This window comes from Pollachius pollachius (genome assembly GCF_949987615.1).
Source record: "Pollachius pollachius genome assembly, chromosome: 15".
NCBI classification, from domain to species: Eukaryota; Metazoa; Chordata; class Actinopteri; order Gadiformes; family Gadidae; genus Pollachius; species Pollachius pollachius.
Window position 1 is genome coordinate 7,288,392 of NC_136948.1, and position 16,993 is coordinate 7,305,384.

The 16,993-nt window shown below is 41.4% G+C and overlaps 3 protein-coding genes across 7 annotated transcripts in view; 2 read left to right on the forward strand and 1 right to left on the reverse strand.

Annotated features, from left to right (window-relative positions):
• Window positions 1-12,348, reverse strand: part of fancm (FA complementation group M) — a 29,624-nt gene extending 17,276 nt beyond the window's left edge. The window contains 4 exon segments of the mRNA XM_079751922.1: window positions 10,608-10,766; window positions 11,113-11,190; window positions 11,293-11,465; window positions 11,582-12,348. Coding sequence (XP_079608048.1) covers window positions 10,608-10,766; window positions 11,113-11,190; window positions 11,293-11,465; window positions 11,582-12,311 — 1,140 coding nt within the window. The 5' untranslated portion in view covers window positions 12,312-12,348.
• soul3 (heme-binding protein soul3) lies at window positions 2,149-9,052 on the forward strand. Of its 2 annotated transcripts, XM_079751921.1 has the most exons (6): window positions 2,149-2,332; window positions 2,439-2,685; window positions 5,365-5,459; window positions 6,143-6,284; window positions 6,616-6,799; window positions 6,974-9,052. In XM_079751921.1, the coding sequence occupies exons 2-6, from the start codon at window positions 2,463-2,465 to the stop codon at window positions 7,143-7,145; spliced, it is 816 nt and encodes a 271-aa protein (XP_079608047.1). In that variant the 5' UTR covers window positions 2,149-2,332; window positions 2,439-2,462; the 3' UTR covers window positions 7,146-9,052. The 2 variants fall into 2 exon arrangements, with proteins under 2 accessions (XP_079608047.1, XP_079608046.1); XM_079751920.1 differs by having other exon boundaries at window positions 2,149-2,685.
• A 99-nt stretch (window positions 12,349-12,447) lies between the features above and the next one.
• Window positions 12,448-16,993, forward strand: part of LOC307087185 (doublecortin domain-containing protein 2B-like) — a 9,007-nt gene continuing 4,461 nt past the window's right edge. For 2 of the 4 annotated variants that reach the window (XM_079752660.1, XM_079752663.1), the window contains exons 1-7: window positions 12,448-12,666; window positions 12,956-13,099; window positions 13,184-13,505; window positions 14,112-14,233; window positions 14,991-15,723; window positions 16,064-16,350; window positions 16,698-16,749. In XM_079752660.1, the coding sequence (XP_079608786.1) occupies window positions 16,064-16,350; window positions 16,698-16,749 (339 nt within the window). In that variant the 5' untranslated portion in view covers window positions 12,448-12,666; window positions 12,956-13,099; window positions 13,184-13,505; window positions 14,112-14,233; window positions 14,991-15,723. The other 2 variants (XM_079752661.1, XM_079752662.1) reach the window with 2 other exon arrangements.

The following is a 16,993-nucleotide window of genomic DNA, read 5'->3' on the forward strand; positions in this document are numbered from 1 at the left end:
ACAGAGCTATGCCACCGATGCCTTAAGTGGTGTAACAACAATGTACGTAGGAGAGTTTTGTGGCTTCTTCACCATCTGCCTTGGATTGGGTGGTGTCATTAGGCCTGATCGCCTTCTGTGTCGGAAACACAGATCTATGGTGATTGTGATAAGCAGAAGGTTGTCCTGAATAACAAGACCTTGTTTGTAAACTTCCAAAATTGTAATTGTGATTCATTATACTCTCTTAGATGGAGTAATCGGGTTATTCTCATTGTTTTACACACATTTACACACATTTACATTTACACACACAAAATTTTAGTATTTTGCCGTTTCTATTTTAATTTTACATGTTATCTCCTATTATTATTTCCTTTAGGCAATGTAAAGTGCTGATTGTGGGCCGAGTCCTCTAAAGCATGTTCCAAATAATGCCAGAATATAATTTGTTTCTTCAAATTTACTTTGATTATCTTCAGGAATTATATAAGATTTGTTTATGCCTGACAGAAAATGAGCGGGACAAAACTACTATTTACAAATAATGAATACATAATGTTTATTTATTGAAACTATGAGATATGTCCCTTTTAGACTCCATGTGCTAAACTTAACCCTCGGCCTGCAACAAAAACAGAAAGCCGAACTATGGAAAGCAAATGTCATGATAATGAACCATTTAGCTGACTGTAAAATATAAAATGACATTTAATATCTGAAATGCTGAATTAAATATACATTAAATAACACATAATACCATTAGTACTGCAACTTAAAGCCGAAGCAAAATATAAATGAACAAAGTTCAAATGAGATGCCAATGCCATTTATACAGTGCACCACAGAAAACTGCTGGCGAAAGATCACATGACCAAAGCGTTCTGTTAATTGAGGCTTGGACACCCCGCATGGAGTGTCCTGCCCCCTATGGTCAATCATGTGATAACTGGGATTACCATGGGACACATTAGTGAGACAAATGGGATGTGAAAAGAGATTAACATCCTCTTAGGATGTTAATCTCTTAACAATAAATTGTTAAGATAGCAAAATGATATAAGAATAAAAAAAAATAGGAGGAAAATCCTATTTTTTTGCCAGTCTCTGTCAGCCAGTTTGTGAACATTCTACCCTGCTACGAATGCAGATGGCTATCTTTTTTCATGACATCAAAGTGCCTTTCAGTATACTCTTCAGCGAAATGACAAAATCACACTGGGGCCGTGGTGTGGTTGTATGGAGCTCCATATGGGCAGCGGTTGAGTTTGATGTCCACGTCCCATTGGGTTTAGCTTCTCTGATGCTCACAGTATGAAGCCACAATGTGAGACACATTTCATATCTACATCACTCATTATAACGCTTGTACACAATAACAGTAATAAAGAAGTATAACAAAGTTGGCGTGGGTCGTAATCATGGGATAACCCAATTCCTTTTACAAATGAATAGTGTTCAAATTTGCGGAGAAACAGGGGTTCACTTACTCTTATGGGTGTCCCATGGCAACAATTGATTAGGGTTTAACTGAAGATGCTCAGAAGAATCAGACACCTAGTTGGTTAAGATGTTTATCTACAGTGACAGGGGGCTTTAATATGAGAAGTTGTGTGTGTGTGTGTGTGTGTGTGCTTAATAGGGCTATTTATTTTTGCAAGAAAGCTTTAACACAGACTGTATAAAGTATTCATATAGTAGCAATTATAATATAATTGTTCTGTGCTGAATGAAGAAAGCAACATGGTGCCCAGCCCTGAATGCAGTAATTGTTTGAGGACACATTATGAACACAATTATAATAACGAAATAGATTAGATACATTGATCGATCATAAACCGAAACATACCGTAGTAGTAACACACACACGATAGAGTAGATTTGACACATTTTATTCATTTCATTCAATTTGAATAGGACAGGAACTGAGTGTTAATTAAGGAACGCGCAAACTCCCATGTTCATGTGCAAAAATCGTGTTAGAAAAAAATAAATTACATGGAAATTAACGACTTTGCGGTCATCACATTCGTCGAAATCACGGTTCAAATTATGAGGTTCGGCGACTGAACTGTTACTTATTAAACTGACAAAGAGGGCGGGGTCAGCTGCAGACAGGAGTCACGTGGTTCGCCTTCGTCTCCTATAAACATCCGACCCTTCCTGGAGACGTAAAGTGTCACAGACTGCTCGTAAAGAGATTAGTTTATTATTCTCTGCTTTGATTCTCGCAAGAATATAGAGGAGGATAGAGCTATTTCTATTCAAAATAATGATGGCTAAATGCGCGAGGATAATCCACGTACTGCCTTGTTTTCTCAGTCATGTCGTTGACCTATTCCGACGCTGAAAGGTTTACAAATAGACGTTTTATTAATTACAAAATTGTAACAGTGCAGAGACGATTACAATTTCGTTGGAAATAAGACGTTTATCTTGCAGCATTTTTTTTTTCCTAGTCGAGGACTCGTCTGGAAACAATAATGGACCGAGGCGGCTGCCAGTTAAATGGCGGTGGCGGTGGGCCCGAGTCCGAATCTGGGAATGGGATGATCACGTTGGAAGACCTCGAGTCGTTTTCGGAAGACCCGCTGTCAGGTACGGGCAGTCTGGATGAAGAAACGGAGACCATGGAGGAGGGAGAAGACCGACTGCTGCACTATTGGCAGGACGTCGCAAGGGGTCACCAAGTGGAGGTCCCTCAAGGTATAGCCACTGAGTAAAACATAGACCTGACAACATTGTGGTTAAGCCGAATAGTTGTCTGCACAACACACTGTGTTGCATGCACTGTATGCAACCACGCTGTATTTGACGCTTCGCCGTGGTCTGAACTGTACGCACGGTAAAAAAAAAAACATGACGCATGGCATCTCTTTGCCTATTTATTTCCTATTGCTGTAGTGTGCACGCTGACCTACTTTTGAGGTTTAAACTAGCCCACATATCCAGAGCAATGTTCCAAACAAAACTTGGGGTTATGATCAACCCCAGTTAAAAATACCGTATGGAAACTACTTTCGACTGCATTATTAGCAGTCGAAAGTAGTGCGTTTCAGCAATCAAATGAAACAAACGACACATTTAACCATCAGTATCGAGACGCGATACTGATATAAATGTCTATACATGCGAATATCATTTCATAAAATGTACAGTACATCTGATGCAGTATAAATAACTATTTTAGAGACGATGGTGCAGATTTATATTTAATGACATGTAAATCTGGGTCTGAGCCTTGCAGGAAGCCAGAATGGACTCTGGATACTGTAGGCTACAATACAACAGTAGGTTAATGACTCATGGGTTCACAGGCAAGGACAGACTCGTTTTTTGGCCGCAGGGTCACATCATCTGTGCATTACGAATTATTTATTTTCGATATTCAGTTAACAGGTTTATATCCCATGATACTCAATAGTACTGTAACAGTGTGGAATCACAAAAGGCTTCCTGTCTGAACAGGATTAGCTAGCATGTTTACTGTATCCGGGTTCTGACCCCAATTCCTGTCGTAAGCGCTGCAGCTCAAGTTAACTGGTATATTGTAATTGGAGTGGAATAAAAGCCACCCAGAAGTTAGTTGAAAATATTGATGTTTGGAAGTAAAATACTACCTTGTCAACAAACATTACATTTCATAGCGCCTCATTCAAATTCATTGATAGCTCATAACAAAGATATTGTTCTTCTCTCTTAGATGTATTTAGTGGCTTTAAGTACATAGAGGGGTGAGCGAGAGAACAGTCAGCTGATATGGATGTGTACTAGGGTTAGTCAATCAATACAAAATGCCTGATAGGCTCAGGCGACTAGTGGGTAGTGAGAGAGAGGCCATGCTGTACAGCTGCTGTCTGTCTCCCCCCCCCCCCCCCCCCCCAATATTGAAATTCTAATAAGCTAAACAAAGAACAAGCACTAAAGCATTACCTTGATCCATTCGTCTTGCACTTTCCCCTTTGACACGGTTTTGACCACACTAATGTTGTTAATTATACTGAGGGATTAGTTGCTGTAAACAAGACTCCTATTACCAAATTGTATTACCGTCTTCCTTAAAATCTCAGGAGTAGTTAGTGATGCTGTTCTCTAGTCAGTTTTGATGCAACGTACAGCAACCCAATGGAACACATGCAGTTTCCTCACCCAAACACCACAAATGTAAATTGCCCTGACATATTGACAAGGGCTGGATTCCTCGTTTCTGCAATACTTTTGAAGGTTTGAAGCCATAAACGTCAATGTTATCTTAGTGTATCATTTTAATGGTACCGTCCAACAGAAGTTCAGTTCAGTTCAGCCACATTCATATAAATGTCACTTATCAATGTGTCCCTGACCTAGACACCTAACAGTAACTGCTCCTGGCAAGCTGGCTGTCGCCTTGCATGGTTCACTCTGTCGTCAGTGTGTGTATGAACGGTTCCAAGTCGCTTTGGACCAAAGCGTCTGCAAAATGCCCTACTTTTTTTTTTGGAAACAATGGGGGACACGGACACCGAACGTTATAGATTAGAATAAACCTCCAAATAGAAATGAATGAAAAAAATCGTAATAGCGTATCACAACACACATACATCATTGCAATATTTATATCATCGCCATAGATATCCTATCACCTCTAAAATGACAGATTTTCATCCGTAATAATGAGACCTTATCCAATTATGGGCTAGACTACTTGAGAAAAATGTTGTAGCTTGCTGAAGGTGATGTTGATCATAACAGATCAAAGGATCAGTTTCCGAATGAAGTTAGCTGAAGTAAAATGAGAGGATTCATTTTCTGTTCCTCTGTTAATCTCCCACCATTTCTAAGTAATTTACCGCACTTAACCACTCAGTTATTAGAAGGCTTCTATGTGCCTTATTTAAAATATTCTGTAAGTATAAAAAGACATGTCTTGAGTTCTAATCCATGTTAATACTAGTCTACAGTCTAAACAACTTGCCTCTTGTTTTTCTTTCCGTCTCTATAAAACTCTCACACTCCTGGCACAGCGCCCTGCCTGTCTGCCAGGCCAGCTGATAACCAGTCCTTCTCACGAACTGCCTGCAATTAAACAGCCTTTTACTAATTAGTAGTGTTCAGTCATTATTACGTTTATGGTTTGGGAATGCAAACATCTAGTTATAGCAGGGGAAACATGTGCGTTAAGCAAGAGTAATGCATCGCAAAATTTCCAGAGGCCAGAATTTGACATCTGCATATATTTGACTGTTGACAGTTTGATACCAGACCAGCCCAGAGGGTGGAAAAACAACAAACTGCTAATTTGTCGCCGCGTGTGAAAGATGCCTTTGACCATGTCCAGAAACAAAAACTATTATCTCTTACTTATTGGACCAATACTGTGTAAATGAATGACATATTTGTTCACAGACATGGCAGAACCAATCCAACAGCTGACGAGTAACAACGAGGGACGCAGTAACCGAGAGTGCGTCCCATTCAAGCTTCTCACACACAAGGAGAAGGTACATCAAGTTTACAGACCCCAGTACAACAGAGCAATATTATTCCCAAAAAAGTAATCTATACAGAATTTTCTATTTATTGGAACCAGAATAATGACCAAATGATGGCGACTGCCCAATGGCTCCCCTTGAAAGCCCTGACTCCTTATTTGGATTAACACCCCCTCCATCTGGGATAATCCCTCATCTTAAAATAAGCAAGCCATTCTTTTCACACAGAGAACAATGGCCTCTTACAATGGCTAGCCAGCCACCTTCTCCAAGAAGGCTGAACACAAACTGCTAGGTGCATATGTCTGACTTGTAATTCAGTTAGGTGATCAGAGTTATGTCTTTTTGGCATCTCTCACCTTTGCACTAGTTCTGGTTCCTCTCTCCCCCAGTGAGGTTGTGTTCCACGTATAGAGACCCAGTTTCTCCTTAGGGATCATTTAAATATAAAGGCTTAATTGGTTTAGCCCATGAGTAACATGGTTTGTTGTCCGTTATTAATAACGGACCATTTCAGCTTTTACAAAAAAAAAAACGCCTTTCAGTTATACGTTCTTTTTAAAGTTGCTTATGCTTGTTGCAAACAAAGTTGAACTTTGTTTGCATCCTTTTTTAAATGTGGACCATAAATCGGATAAAGTGGGCACATCAGCTCTTTGAACCTCTTTGTTCTCCGATTAATTAATCCATAGTGCAACGAGTTGCTTTACGAGAAGCGCAGCTATGAGAAGGCACATTGGGCATGCATCACTGTGCGCGAGGAAACCTACGAACAGAGCATCTGCTACGGCTTCATGAGGCTGATGAGGTACATCTGCAAGCAGAACTCCACCGGTGAGTCCACCGCAGACTAGCCCAAATCATTGCAGCCTGATGAATTACTGGTCTCAGAGGGAGTTGGGTGGAAACATATGCGTTTGGACATTTATCACTCATGTTTCCAAAGCATCAACCAAAGCAAGTGACCACAATTAAAACATCAATGATAACGAAAAAAGATTTGAAGTTACTCAAAACAAACAAAAGCTATAGTAGCTCAAGGAATCTGAAAGATCATTTTTCTTTAACTGTTTCATGAATGTATTGTTACATTTTTTTATAGAATTCTGCTAAAAAAAACACCAATACATGATTAGCCCATTTTCTTTTTCTATCAAACTCTCAGGTGATTACCTGGGAATGAGCCTGCCCATCGTGACAATCATCCACACTGACGAGAACCAGTCTTTGATTTCCCGCGATGTCACCGTTGCCTACTACCTGCCTGCCGACCACCAGTCCCAGCCTCCGCAGCCCACAGACAACGACATATTAATAGAGATCTGGCCTGCCGCTGTGGTGTACACAAGGTGTGTGGACCACATGAGATTTCATGCCATATTAAAACCTGTTGCCAGTTGGATTCTAAACCTAGAACCCTACACCCTAAACAGAGACTAATTAAAAGTCATTTAAGTGGAAGACAGACATTTGAATAGGGCCGAATTTGAATTTCACCTTTTGGTCCCACCGTTATCTTTTAGGCGTTTCACCGGACCCACCAACGAAGTGACCATCATCAATCAGATCCACGCTATGGCCGAGGTGCTGGACTCCCCAGGTGAGTGCGTCAACGATTCCTTCATCGTGGCGGGCTACACCAACCCCGCTCACGTCAACCGCCAGAACGAGATCTGGTTCATTGAGCGGCGCTGAGGCCAAGAAGAGGAGTAACCAGAGAGGAGATCCACCTCCTCCCCCCCCCCCCCAGACATCGTCCGTCACAAACCAGTCGACCGCACTTAACCGAGCCCTGCCCTGACCAAGCTCCATGCGGCTGTGTGGCTAGGAAGGACAGACACACTTTGCTATAGATTCACTTTGTCAACGCTCTCCAATGCAGTTGGGGATTTACATCTGTGATTAGAGTCTGCCCTTACCCGGTACCGTGTTCCCATACTTCTTCTCTGTGTAATCCTTACTTGAAAAACCACATCACGACTCCTGACCCGAGTATATCCACATCACGACTCCTGACCCGAGTATATCCACATCACGACTCCTGACTCCGACAATAACTGGGCCAATTTACACCTGTAGATGCAGTTTCCAGCCCTGCATGTTACTATCTCTTGGCCCTCTCTTGGCCTTATTCCCTTACGTTTCTCTCTACATCATGAGGTACAATGTTTCCTTGTATATGAGGAGTAAGCACACAAACAAGAAATTAACAACTTTGTTTTAGCCTCCTATTGGAAGAGGTGGTTTTACCTGTACTGTTATTCTCCTGATGTACTACATTTTCAATCACACACGGTTTACACTCCGAAACGCACAGAAAATGCTTAATTGTGGTATTCTATCATCTACAATAGTGGGGTTATATCTGTTGCACGTGGATAAGGAAATCCCGTCTTTCCCTGGCGAACATGGATCTGTAGCATAATTGATAAAGAAAAACAGGTTGAACAATTTTAACATCGTATAAAATCTACCGAAAAGAAAGTCTTCAGTATGAATTTATGAACAGAGTTGGTGAATATAAACACAACTCAAACATTACTACAAACCAAAAGCAGTTAAATTCAGTCCTTTTTACCAGTACGACAATCAAAACATGCTGTATTTAATGGGTTTGTTTTATTTTCAAAAGTCAATGCATTCCTTTATTTGCACATATCCTTTACCTCTTTCTATTCACAACTTGTGTCAATGTTTGTCATTATGTATGCACTACTGTGTACCTACTGAAATAGAACTGCCACTAGAGTAGAAACGACTTAAAAAAAGAATAATTAAGCAAAAACAATTGCTGCCAAGATATTTTTCAGTCATAACAAAGGCATAACTCAAAGAGTGGCAGTTATGAAGATATGTATTATTTTTATCTACAGATTGTATAATCTAACAAACCAATGTAAACGATAAAAATCAAACTATATTTTACAAAGACGATATGGAGGATATTACAGACTGACTACTGTTTGAATTTGCGGTCATGGTTAACAAAGCCATACAAGAATGTCACTAAAATCAATGCAACCATCGGATGAACTCAAATCTCCACTGTGTGAAGACTTGTTTGTTAAAATAATGTAACATAAAATGTAACAACAACCAGCAATTCCAAGCCATATATCCATTTATTCTGTAGATATGCACACAATATTGTTGAAAAGAAAATGTGTCTATCAGCTCATCAAACCACCCTTTCCCATTTCCATGCCTATCCTGTGAATGAAATGTTGATCGGGAGCTGGTCTTAATGCAAGTTAGAAGAGACAGGAACGTGTATGATGTATATTTCGCCAGTGCAGGTTGGATGCAAAAGATATAATCAGATTTTCCTCTACTGGTAGTACTAGTGCATTTTAAATGTACGCTGTTCGAATCCTAAGACCACTCTTTTTAATTGGCATATTCTACCTATGTTCTGTAGACATGTGAATGAGTGGATGGTTTGTTTTTTGCTTTTAGTTTCTATAAGCTTATTTGTATGTGATTGGCAATAGTGGGCTATACAGTATATTCAGCGGCAAGAAAACAATGTGGCTTTCTTTGTTGTGTTCAAATGAAAGAAAATGCTTGTTTTCTTTTGGCAAATATATTGATATTGTATTGTATTTGCCTCGTCATTGTGTTATGAATTCTTGGTGCATCACCACTATTTAAAAAAGTTAAATAAAACAAAATAGCACCACTAGATAGTGCATGCTTTTCCAGGTTTACTGCAGCATACCCTTCATGCTCATCTAAAGGTTCCACTCAAGACAATTGTTCAGAGGATATATACCCGGCTAAATCTGAATAATCTAGCAACAATTTGGGAAATGACCCATGCACACTCTGATTTCAGAGTGCCCATTACGCAGCACCCTGGGGGAGGCAATCTGGGAAGTAGGGTTGGACCTTGACTAGGATTAGGATCAACAACTAAAAACCACCAAATCCACTACTCTATTCTTTGGACACATGATATACCATTGTCTCTTCCCGAAGTGACATGAGTAGGACTCGGGTTACTATGGTGACCGTAACAGGGTTGAAGGACACAATGTACACTGTCTATCCTCGTCACTGTAAAATATGGTGACTGTACCAGAGACGGGGTCCTAAATGTTCTTTCAGAATTGTGTCGATTCACCCACTGGAGTTAAGAAATGTACTAGTCAAGCGAGTGTTTTAAAATGAAACCATTTTTTCACCTGTCAATTGTACCCACCTTTAGCTGCTGGCAGGTGTTATTTTTGGACCCGGCCCAGAGGAACATTACACAATACGATAATACCACCTTTCCAAACTCTATCTGAACGGAATAAATGGTTTAAAGTATGACCAAATGTTTAAAAAACGAATGTGTATAAATTAAAATATGCCCATGAAATAAAAAATATCTAAGACGTAACTAATTGTTGTTTGTATGGAATATCATCAACAGTACAGTATATCATTAAATATATAAACAATACATGATCCTGCAACTTGGCACTTAGACTGAATGTCAGGTGTCAGAGTTGTTTTTTGTATGCACACCCTAAACCCTGGGCGTCTCTCTAGGACCACCCATAACCTATTCTGCTGTGATGCCATCAAACTAGGATAACAAGTAATCTATCCATTACAATTAACATAATCTTCTGACAACATACTAGTATCCCCCAATGTGCAACGTTTACTTTCCTTTCTGTTGTTGAAAAAATAACTGCAATGTTTTATATGACATAGTAATAAACAGAAGACTAACAGACAAACAGAGAAATGAACCAACACAGAATATGTGTATTACTAGTACTACTAGAACAAACTATGAACTTGTGTTTCGGATAGGTAACAATTAGTCCCACAACTTCATTACAATCCTACCACCCAGATAAAACGGATAACTGCTACTTCAGATACTCACACTTCAAATACAGGACACAGATTCCCTTAATGTACCAATTCACACCACAGAGTTGGTTTCTCAAATGATCACTCGGATCAATCGAGTCCAGTTGAAGACCGTGGGAACTGACAACCAAATGGCACCCAGCATTCGGGGAGCACTTCGGGACATGATCATTTTCCAGCATTATTACAGATTATTACATCCGCAGTTACGTTCATTGGCCACAAGGGAGATTCAAAGCACCAACAGAAAGGTATGTTTTACACTACGAATGAAGAAGAAGCCCCTACCTGCAGGTAGCGTGCCTGCTGAGCTGTGAGGGTCTCCCCCAGGGGGACCACCACCTTCTCCAGGGTGCGCTGGTGGGTGTGAGCCTGGATGTCGAGACTGGCCTCCGAGCGCAGCTCGATGTGGGAGATCAGCAGGTTGGAGATCACCTGCTGCACAGCCTGGAGGGGGGAGGAGTGGAGGTACATGTGTAGAATAGATGTACATTATTAATAGGAGAAACGTGTAGAATAGACGTACATTATTAAAGAGTCTAGAATAGATGTACAATTTTAAGAGGGGGGGAAATAGTGTCGAATAGATGTACATTATTATGGATTGTAAAATAGATACACATTATTAGGAGGACGAACGTGTAGAATAGATGTACATTATTGAGGAGGAGTGTAGAATAGATTTACATTATTAGGAGGAGGAGGTAGAGGACCGAAGATCAGGCAGACTTGGAGTGACACTAATGGTCAAACAGACAGACACACACAGACAGACATCTGGGGGTCTACATACCTTAGTGTCTCCCCCAGGTGTGGCACTCAGAGCAAGGATCCGAAACTGCTGCGTCTGGGAGCACAGCTGCCGGACAACCTGAGAATGTATGGGGAACCAAAATGAGGGCCACGTGAAATCCATTCTCAGCTAACCCAATAGACATTATTCTCCCAGTGGTCTTGCAGCAATGACACATACCTGACAGTAAGCTTGGTTGCCCAGTGCCTTGTGCGCCTCATCGATGACCACACACTTGACCTGCAGTGCGGGACAGGTTTCTCTCGACAGGTCATTGACCATCACCTGGGGCGTGAGAAAGAACACCCGCCGAGACTTCCACAGCGCCTGCCTTTGGCCCGCCTTAGTGCTCCCTGGGAAATGGAGTTTCAACATACATAATTCTCGAAAGTAACAGAGATTGCACGACAATAGGGACACCGGAATCAGAAGACCATGGTGTGTGTGTGTGTGGCAACAATCGTCATACCTGTCAGCTCAGCCATGTGTGTCTGTGGGATTCCCATCACTTTATAACAGGCCTCAATTTGTTGAGCTACAAGGGGCTTGGTTGGGGCCATGAACACAATCTTCCCTGACGGGTACCAGCGATAGAAATTGTACATGACAACAGCGGCTATAAACGTCTTTCCCAAACCGGTGGGAAGACATACAAGGGTGTTTTGGAACAAGGCAGCCTCCGATATCTTCAGCTGGTATTCTCTAATGGGGAGGTTAGTAGGATAGATCCAAACTGTAGCCGATGAGCTATCAAAACCAGGAAAGTCTGGATTGTAACGTCCACTTAAACAAAGTGGAGAGGGGGCAATCTCTTCAGTTGCATGCTCTTTGTCATCTTGGGCAGCAGCGGCATCCGTTTGCAAATTCTTCTCAGCTTCGTACACAGCAACTAACAATAGGTCATCGTCGTCATCGTCATCAAGTTCTTGAACGTCCTCCATCCTTGCTGCTGTGTGTACTGGCCCCGAAACCTGACCGATCTCACCCCAAGGCGAACGGCGAGAAGGTAATGCTTGTCCATTCACCCGTTGTTGCTGTTGTGTCTTTGCGGTCTCCACAGTGTGTGTGTCTGTTGTGTTCCTTTGAAGAGGCCGTTTAACAGTTTTTCTGGCATTTTGTTTGGTTGGAATAGGCTTGTTCTGAGGAACAGATCCACCCCAAGCCTGGAACAAAGTTTTTTGATTGCTCCCACCACTCATTTTAGCTTGATACTAGAGAATAAAACTTCATGAGATGTCATGGGTGAGGAGACCGCGGCAAATTACGAAACATAGCTGAGGATGTACTTCCGTCTACGTCACTGCAGCCGTTCTTCCGGAAACACTTTATGTCGGCTGACATGGATAATCAAGACTCTTTATTATAATTGTTAGGGTTAATATAGTAAATTGACTTTTTATTTAACACAAGTTTAGTGTATGTATTCTAGACAGCCTACTGTTTATTTGCTGTCCATCTTAACACCGGAAGAGATACATTTTACTCCCGTAACGCTAACGTGTTACCATGGTAATGGAGAGGAAAGAAGCAGAGAAGATATTTACCCTTTTTCAGGTAATTCCTTTTAAAAAATGAATTGTAGTAACAGTTAACTATTACCAGGTTGTCCATATGACATTGGTACTGCATGATATTTCTTTTTTGTGCTCTCGCTTCGTATGGGGTTCATACATGAACAGTTAACTACACAACTATGTCAATTTAGCAATATGACGCAAAGTCCAGCATAAAAAGCATTAGTTTGCTCATTAAATAACCGATGTTTAACTGTTTGGTCATTTGTGAGCTTAAACAGCGACCTCGAAACGACTTTATTACTTTGCCCTCCCACTGTCTTCCACAGGCGCGCGCCCGCGGCTACCTGTTGAGGAGAGAGGTCAGGAATGCACGCGAAGATTTTGAAGACATTGTGACAGAAATCGACGGGAGGCTAAACCATTTACAGTGGAGAGATGCAATCCTTTCAAGCCCCCGCTTCACAGACACTGTATGTTTTAGATTAGATCCCTGCATTACTTCGACACATTTCAACCTGCTGAATATTTCAAACGTTCCCGTTTTGACTCCACAGGATGGTCCCTTGCCAAGAAAAACGTCTAGCAAGTCAGCGCCTACACCTAAACTACACTGTCAGGGGGAGACGCATCCCCCTGAACGACTATTGGACAAAACGGAGGGAGAACCACATCAACAACTATTTACAGAGAAAATCGAGGCAGAGAGAGATGGTTTGCACTTCCAGAAACAGCCCGCTTCGCCCAGGGAGTGTTCTCCAGCTCTCCCTGCTGACGTTGGTCACTCACACCGCGACGGTCGGGGAAGCATAGGAGACTCCACCACCTCAATGTGGAGAAGTGAAGAGCTGGACACAGGCTTCGCTCCAACTCAAAGAGGTGAGATGCTAACGACCATTGGAGGGTCTATCCTTGGCTGTGAATGGTACCCTGAACTGTCGATCGATGTTCAATGGTGTAGGGGAGAAATATACAATACAGTACAAACAGCTTTATTAATCCCACTAGGGGCAATTTGTTTGAGCAGCTTGTTGTAGACACGGTAATACAAATACACATGCACCATATAAAACGATCAGATAACAAAAAATACATACATGTATAGTGAATAGTTTAGTAGTTGCTATGGTCTTATTACCCTTCCAGCAGAAATCAACTTGGGTTTGAACACCAATGGCCTCTCTACCTACCTGTAGATCACCATCTCCTAAATGACTAATAGGTCGTGTACTTACTAATGTAAGTAGTAGATTGAGGCATAGTGGTACTAATTAGATTTAGGTGTAGATGACTAAATTACATAGTATAACTAAGTATTGTAAGGCTGGTTGCTGAAAATGCTACAAACATTACACGTAAAGATGAAGACATCCCGTAGGCTGGTGTTGGTGTAGGAGGTTAATGGACCCACTCTGTCTCTGACCACTTGTCTTGACAGTATAAGCGACACAATGCTTACTGATGTCTGTGTCACGGTTCTTCCAGGTCCCCTGGAGACCCACCCGGCCCAAGATGTTCCGCCAACACAAGAAGCCCTGCGTCTCCATAGAAACACCTTGTCTATGGAGTTGCTGTGGCTCCAACAGGCCATCACCAGCAGGAAAAAGGTCAAATAACCGATAATAATGATTCATGTAGTGTGTGAGCAGTGGCAGCTCGGGGAAAATACACTGTAGATTGATGTAATTAATACATTTATACATTTGTTATATTTGCAAATTGACATCTTTATATTCAATGTATCTGACAAGGCGATATTTTTTTCTAAAAATCCATGACGTTTTGATGTTATCAAGAGGCCTGTAATCACAAATTGTATTGAGTCATACACAACAGCAATTTATTCCTATCATTGTTGTGACATTGTATTGTACTGTCACTCTCCCTAAACCAGTTCCAAGCCGTATATCAAAGCATGGCATGGACTGAGGTAGCCTGTAAAGTAAAACCCTGTCCGACATGTGCAAACAAGCGTACCGTCATGGTCCCCCTCTATCAAGCATTCCATCATGGTTCCTATTCTCTATGGGGTAGTATTTCTTCAGGAGAATTTCAGGGTCCAAATGTCAGGATATGCTATTCAGACATACGGCCCATCAGGAGAATATCAGGACTTACACGTCAACTGAAAGCAGCTTATCAAGCGTCCAGACGTCTTCTCACAACACTGACACCCATGTTAATAACATGTTCTCGCTGATAACAGTTGTTGACGTGTCAGCGTATCAACTCACTGGCTGTACTCTAACTATCCTTTTGAATACGTAGGATATGAAGTGGCAGTGAAGCACTTGGGTTTGTTTTAATGATTTGCTCTCCCTCTCTCCCCACCACTCACCTACCACCTCTTGTTCCTCTCTGCAGTACTTGTCACTGAAACAGTGGCTGTCTGCTACCTGACACAAGATGGAACCAAGTCACCGGAACTACACATCATCCTTTCCGAATTATGTGTGTGTGTGTGTGTGTGTGTGTTTGTGTGTGTGTGTGTTGATTGAACAATAAAGACGCTGTTTTATAAATGCTGTATCTGAAATATTTTTTGCACAAATACGTGTTTTTTTATAATGAATTGAACATAACCTCGGTATCTCATGTTGCTATGCAACAAAATCATATTATCAGTGTAGCATATAACACATTGAGTTAGTAATACTAATAATTCAAAGTCTTGCATTTGCATTGTAACCCCATATAGTTTAGTTTATTTATGAATTAAACCCATATTTCTAAGTTGAGTTTTATACATGCACATATAGAACACCACAGTTATCCAGACTTAGTTTTTTAACTTAAGAAAAAAAGCCCAAGGATGTGTGATAGGTTTGTTATCTTTTTTTCTCCCTCCCATATACACACTCTCAATCTCATTCTCTTGTTCTCTCTCTCCCTCTGGCTTTTGTTGTGGTTGCGGCCGCTGATGGTTTGGCCCACAAAGCCAGTCTTCGCTGGCCCTGCTGCCATGACAACCAGGAAATACTCAACAGTCGTCAGTGGAGTGGTGTGTGTCCGTGTCTATGTATATGTGTGTGTATTCGTGGAAGAAAGAGAGACACCGAGAGATAGGAGCCTGGCGTGTCCAGACAGACTGCAATAGGTAAAGAAAACAAGGAACCAATTTGACCTTTATAGGTGTAGATTTGGATTTTATGGTTGATCTTTTGCCAGGTTGTGTGGTGTCAAAGAATGTGGCGGCTTGAAGCTGGTGTGCCTTTACAGTTATTGTGTGTAGGATATAGTGGTAGCATGCTGTAGAATGTGTGTGTGTGTGTGTAATGGTGGATAAATGTGTATCCTGTGAGTGTCTACAGTGTGTGCATGTGTGTCTGTGTGTGTCTGTGGAGACTTGTTGGAGACGACCAGGGAACTATACAAGTGCCTTTCCAAACTGTGGCTGCCCATGTTAACAGAAGTGTCTTTCCCCCCTGTCCCCCAAGATGGCAGAAGCTACCAGCGGAGGGACATCCCTTCTCCCCCCAGTGAAGAGCGTGGTGGTCTACAGGAACGGAGACCCCTTCTACTGCGGGCGAAGGTTTGTGGTCAACCAGCGACAGGTGGCCACCATGGAAGCCTTCTTAAACGAGGTGACCCAGAACATAGGGGCTCCTCTGGCCATCCGGAACCTGTACACCCCCAGGCAGGGTCACAGGGTGGGCCACTTCCAGGACCTCAACACAGGAGGGCACTATGTCGCTGCTGGCTTTGAGCGCTTCAAGAAATTAGAGTGAGTAGCAGGAGAAAATGTTGTATATATGTTGGAAACTATTTTATGGTTTCTTGTTGCATACAATTTTTATGTAAGAATTGTATATGATTGGCTTTTCGTCCCACATATGCTGTCCTACTCTCATTTATTATATATATTATCTCAATTATTGCTCAATAAAGCTGGGGGTTTTAAACAAGTGTATTGATCTCAGATTCCTAACAGAGTCTATTGTTTTGTGTGCTGTCTGTTAACGATTTTAACACGGATGGAATCTTTGTTGGGTTTTCACTGCATAACAACAAGCATACTTGTTGTTGCTCCTAAAATAATGAATAATATAATTGTTTTGTTTACTTATACAGTTACCTGAATACGGGATTGAAAAAAACTTTTGTTGCCCGTGAAGGAACTCAGGTAAGGTGTGATTTCCAATGTAGGCTTTCAAGTGTTTATTTTAGACTTGAACAGAACAGTCCATCACTGATTCACCTCAGTCCAACCAGGAAGTACATATCTGTGAGTTGCTGAAATGTTGCGTGTCACTTTTTGAGTGAATATCTTTAACAAGCCACATATGACTATAAACCCTTTTGATCTGCTGTAATCAAACTTGTTTTGATGCATATTAATAGCACTAGGATGTGTTATTTTTTGTGTT

Coding starts and splice junctions, on each gene's coding strand:
- soul3 (XM_079751920.1), top strand. CDS start 2,463: ATGGACCGAGGCGGCTGCCAGTTAAATGGCGGTGGCGGTGGGCCCGAG. Junction 2,686..5,364: donor CCAAGTGGAGGTCCCTCAAG/GTATAGCCACTG, acceptor ATTTGTTCACAG/ACATGGCAGAACCAATCCAA. Junction 6,285..6,615: donor CTGCAAGCAGAACTCCACCG/GTGAGTCCACCG, acceptor TCAAACTCTCAG/GTGATTACCTGGGAATGAGC.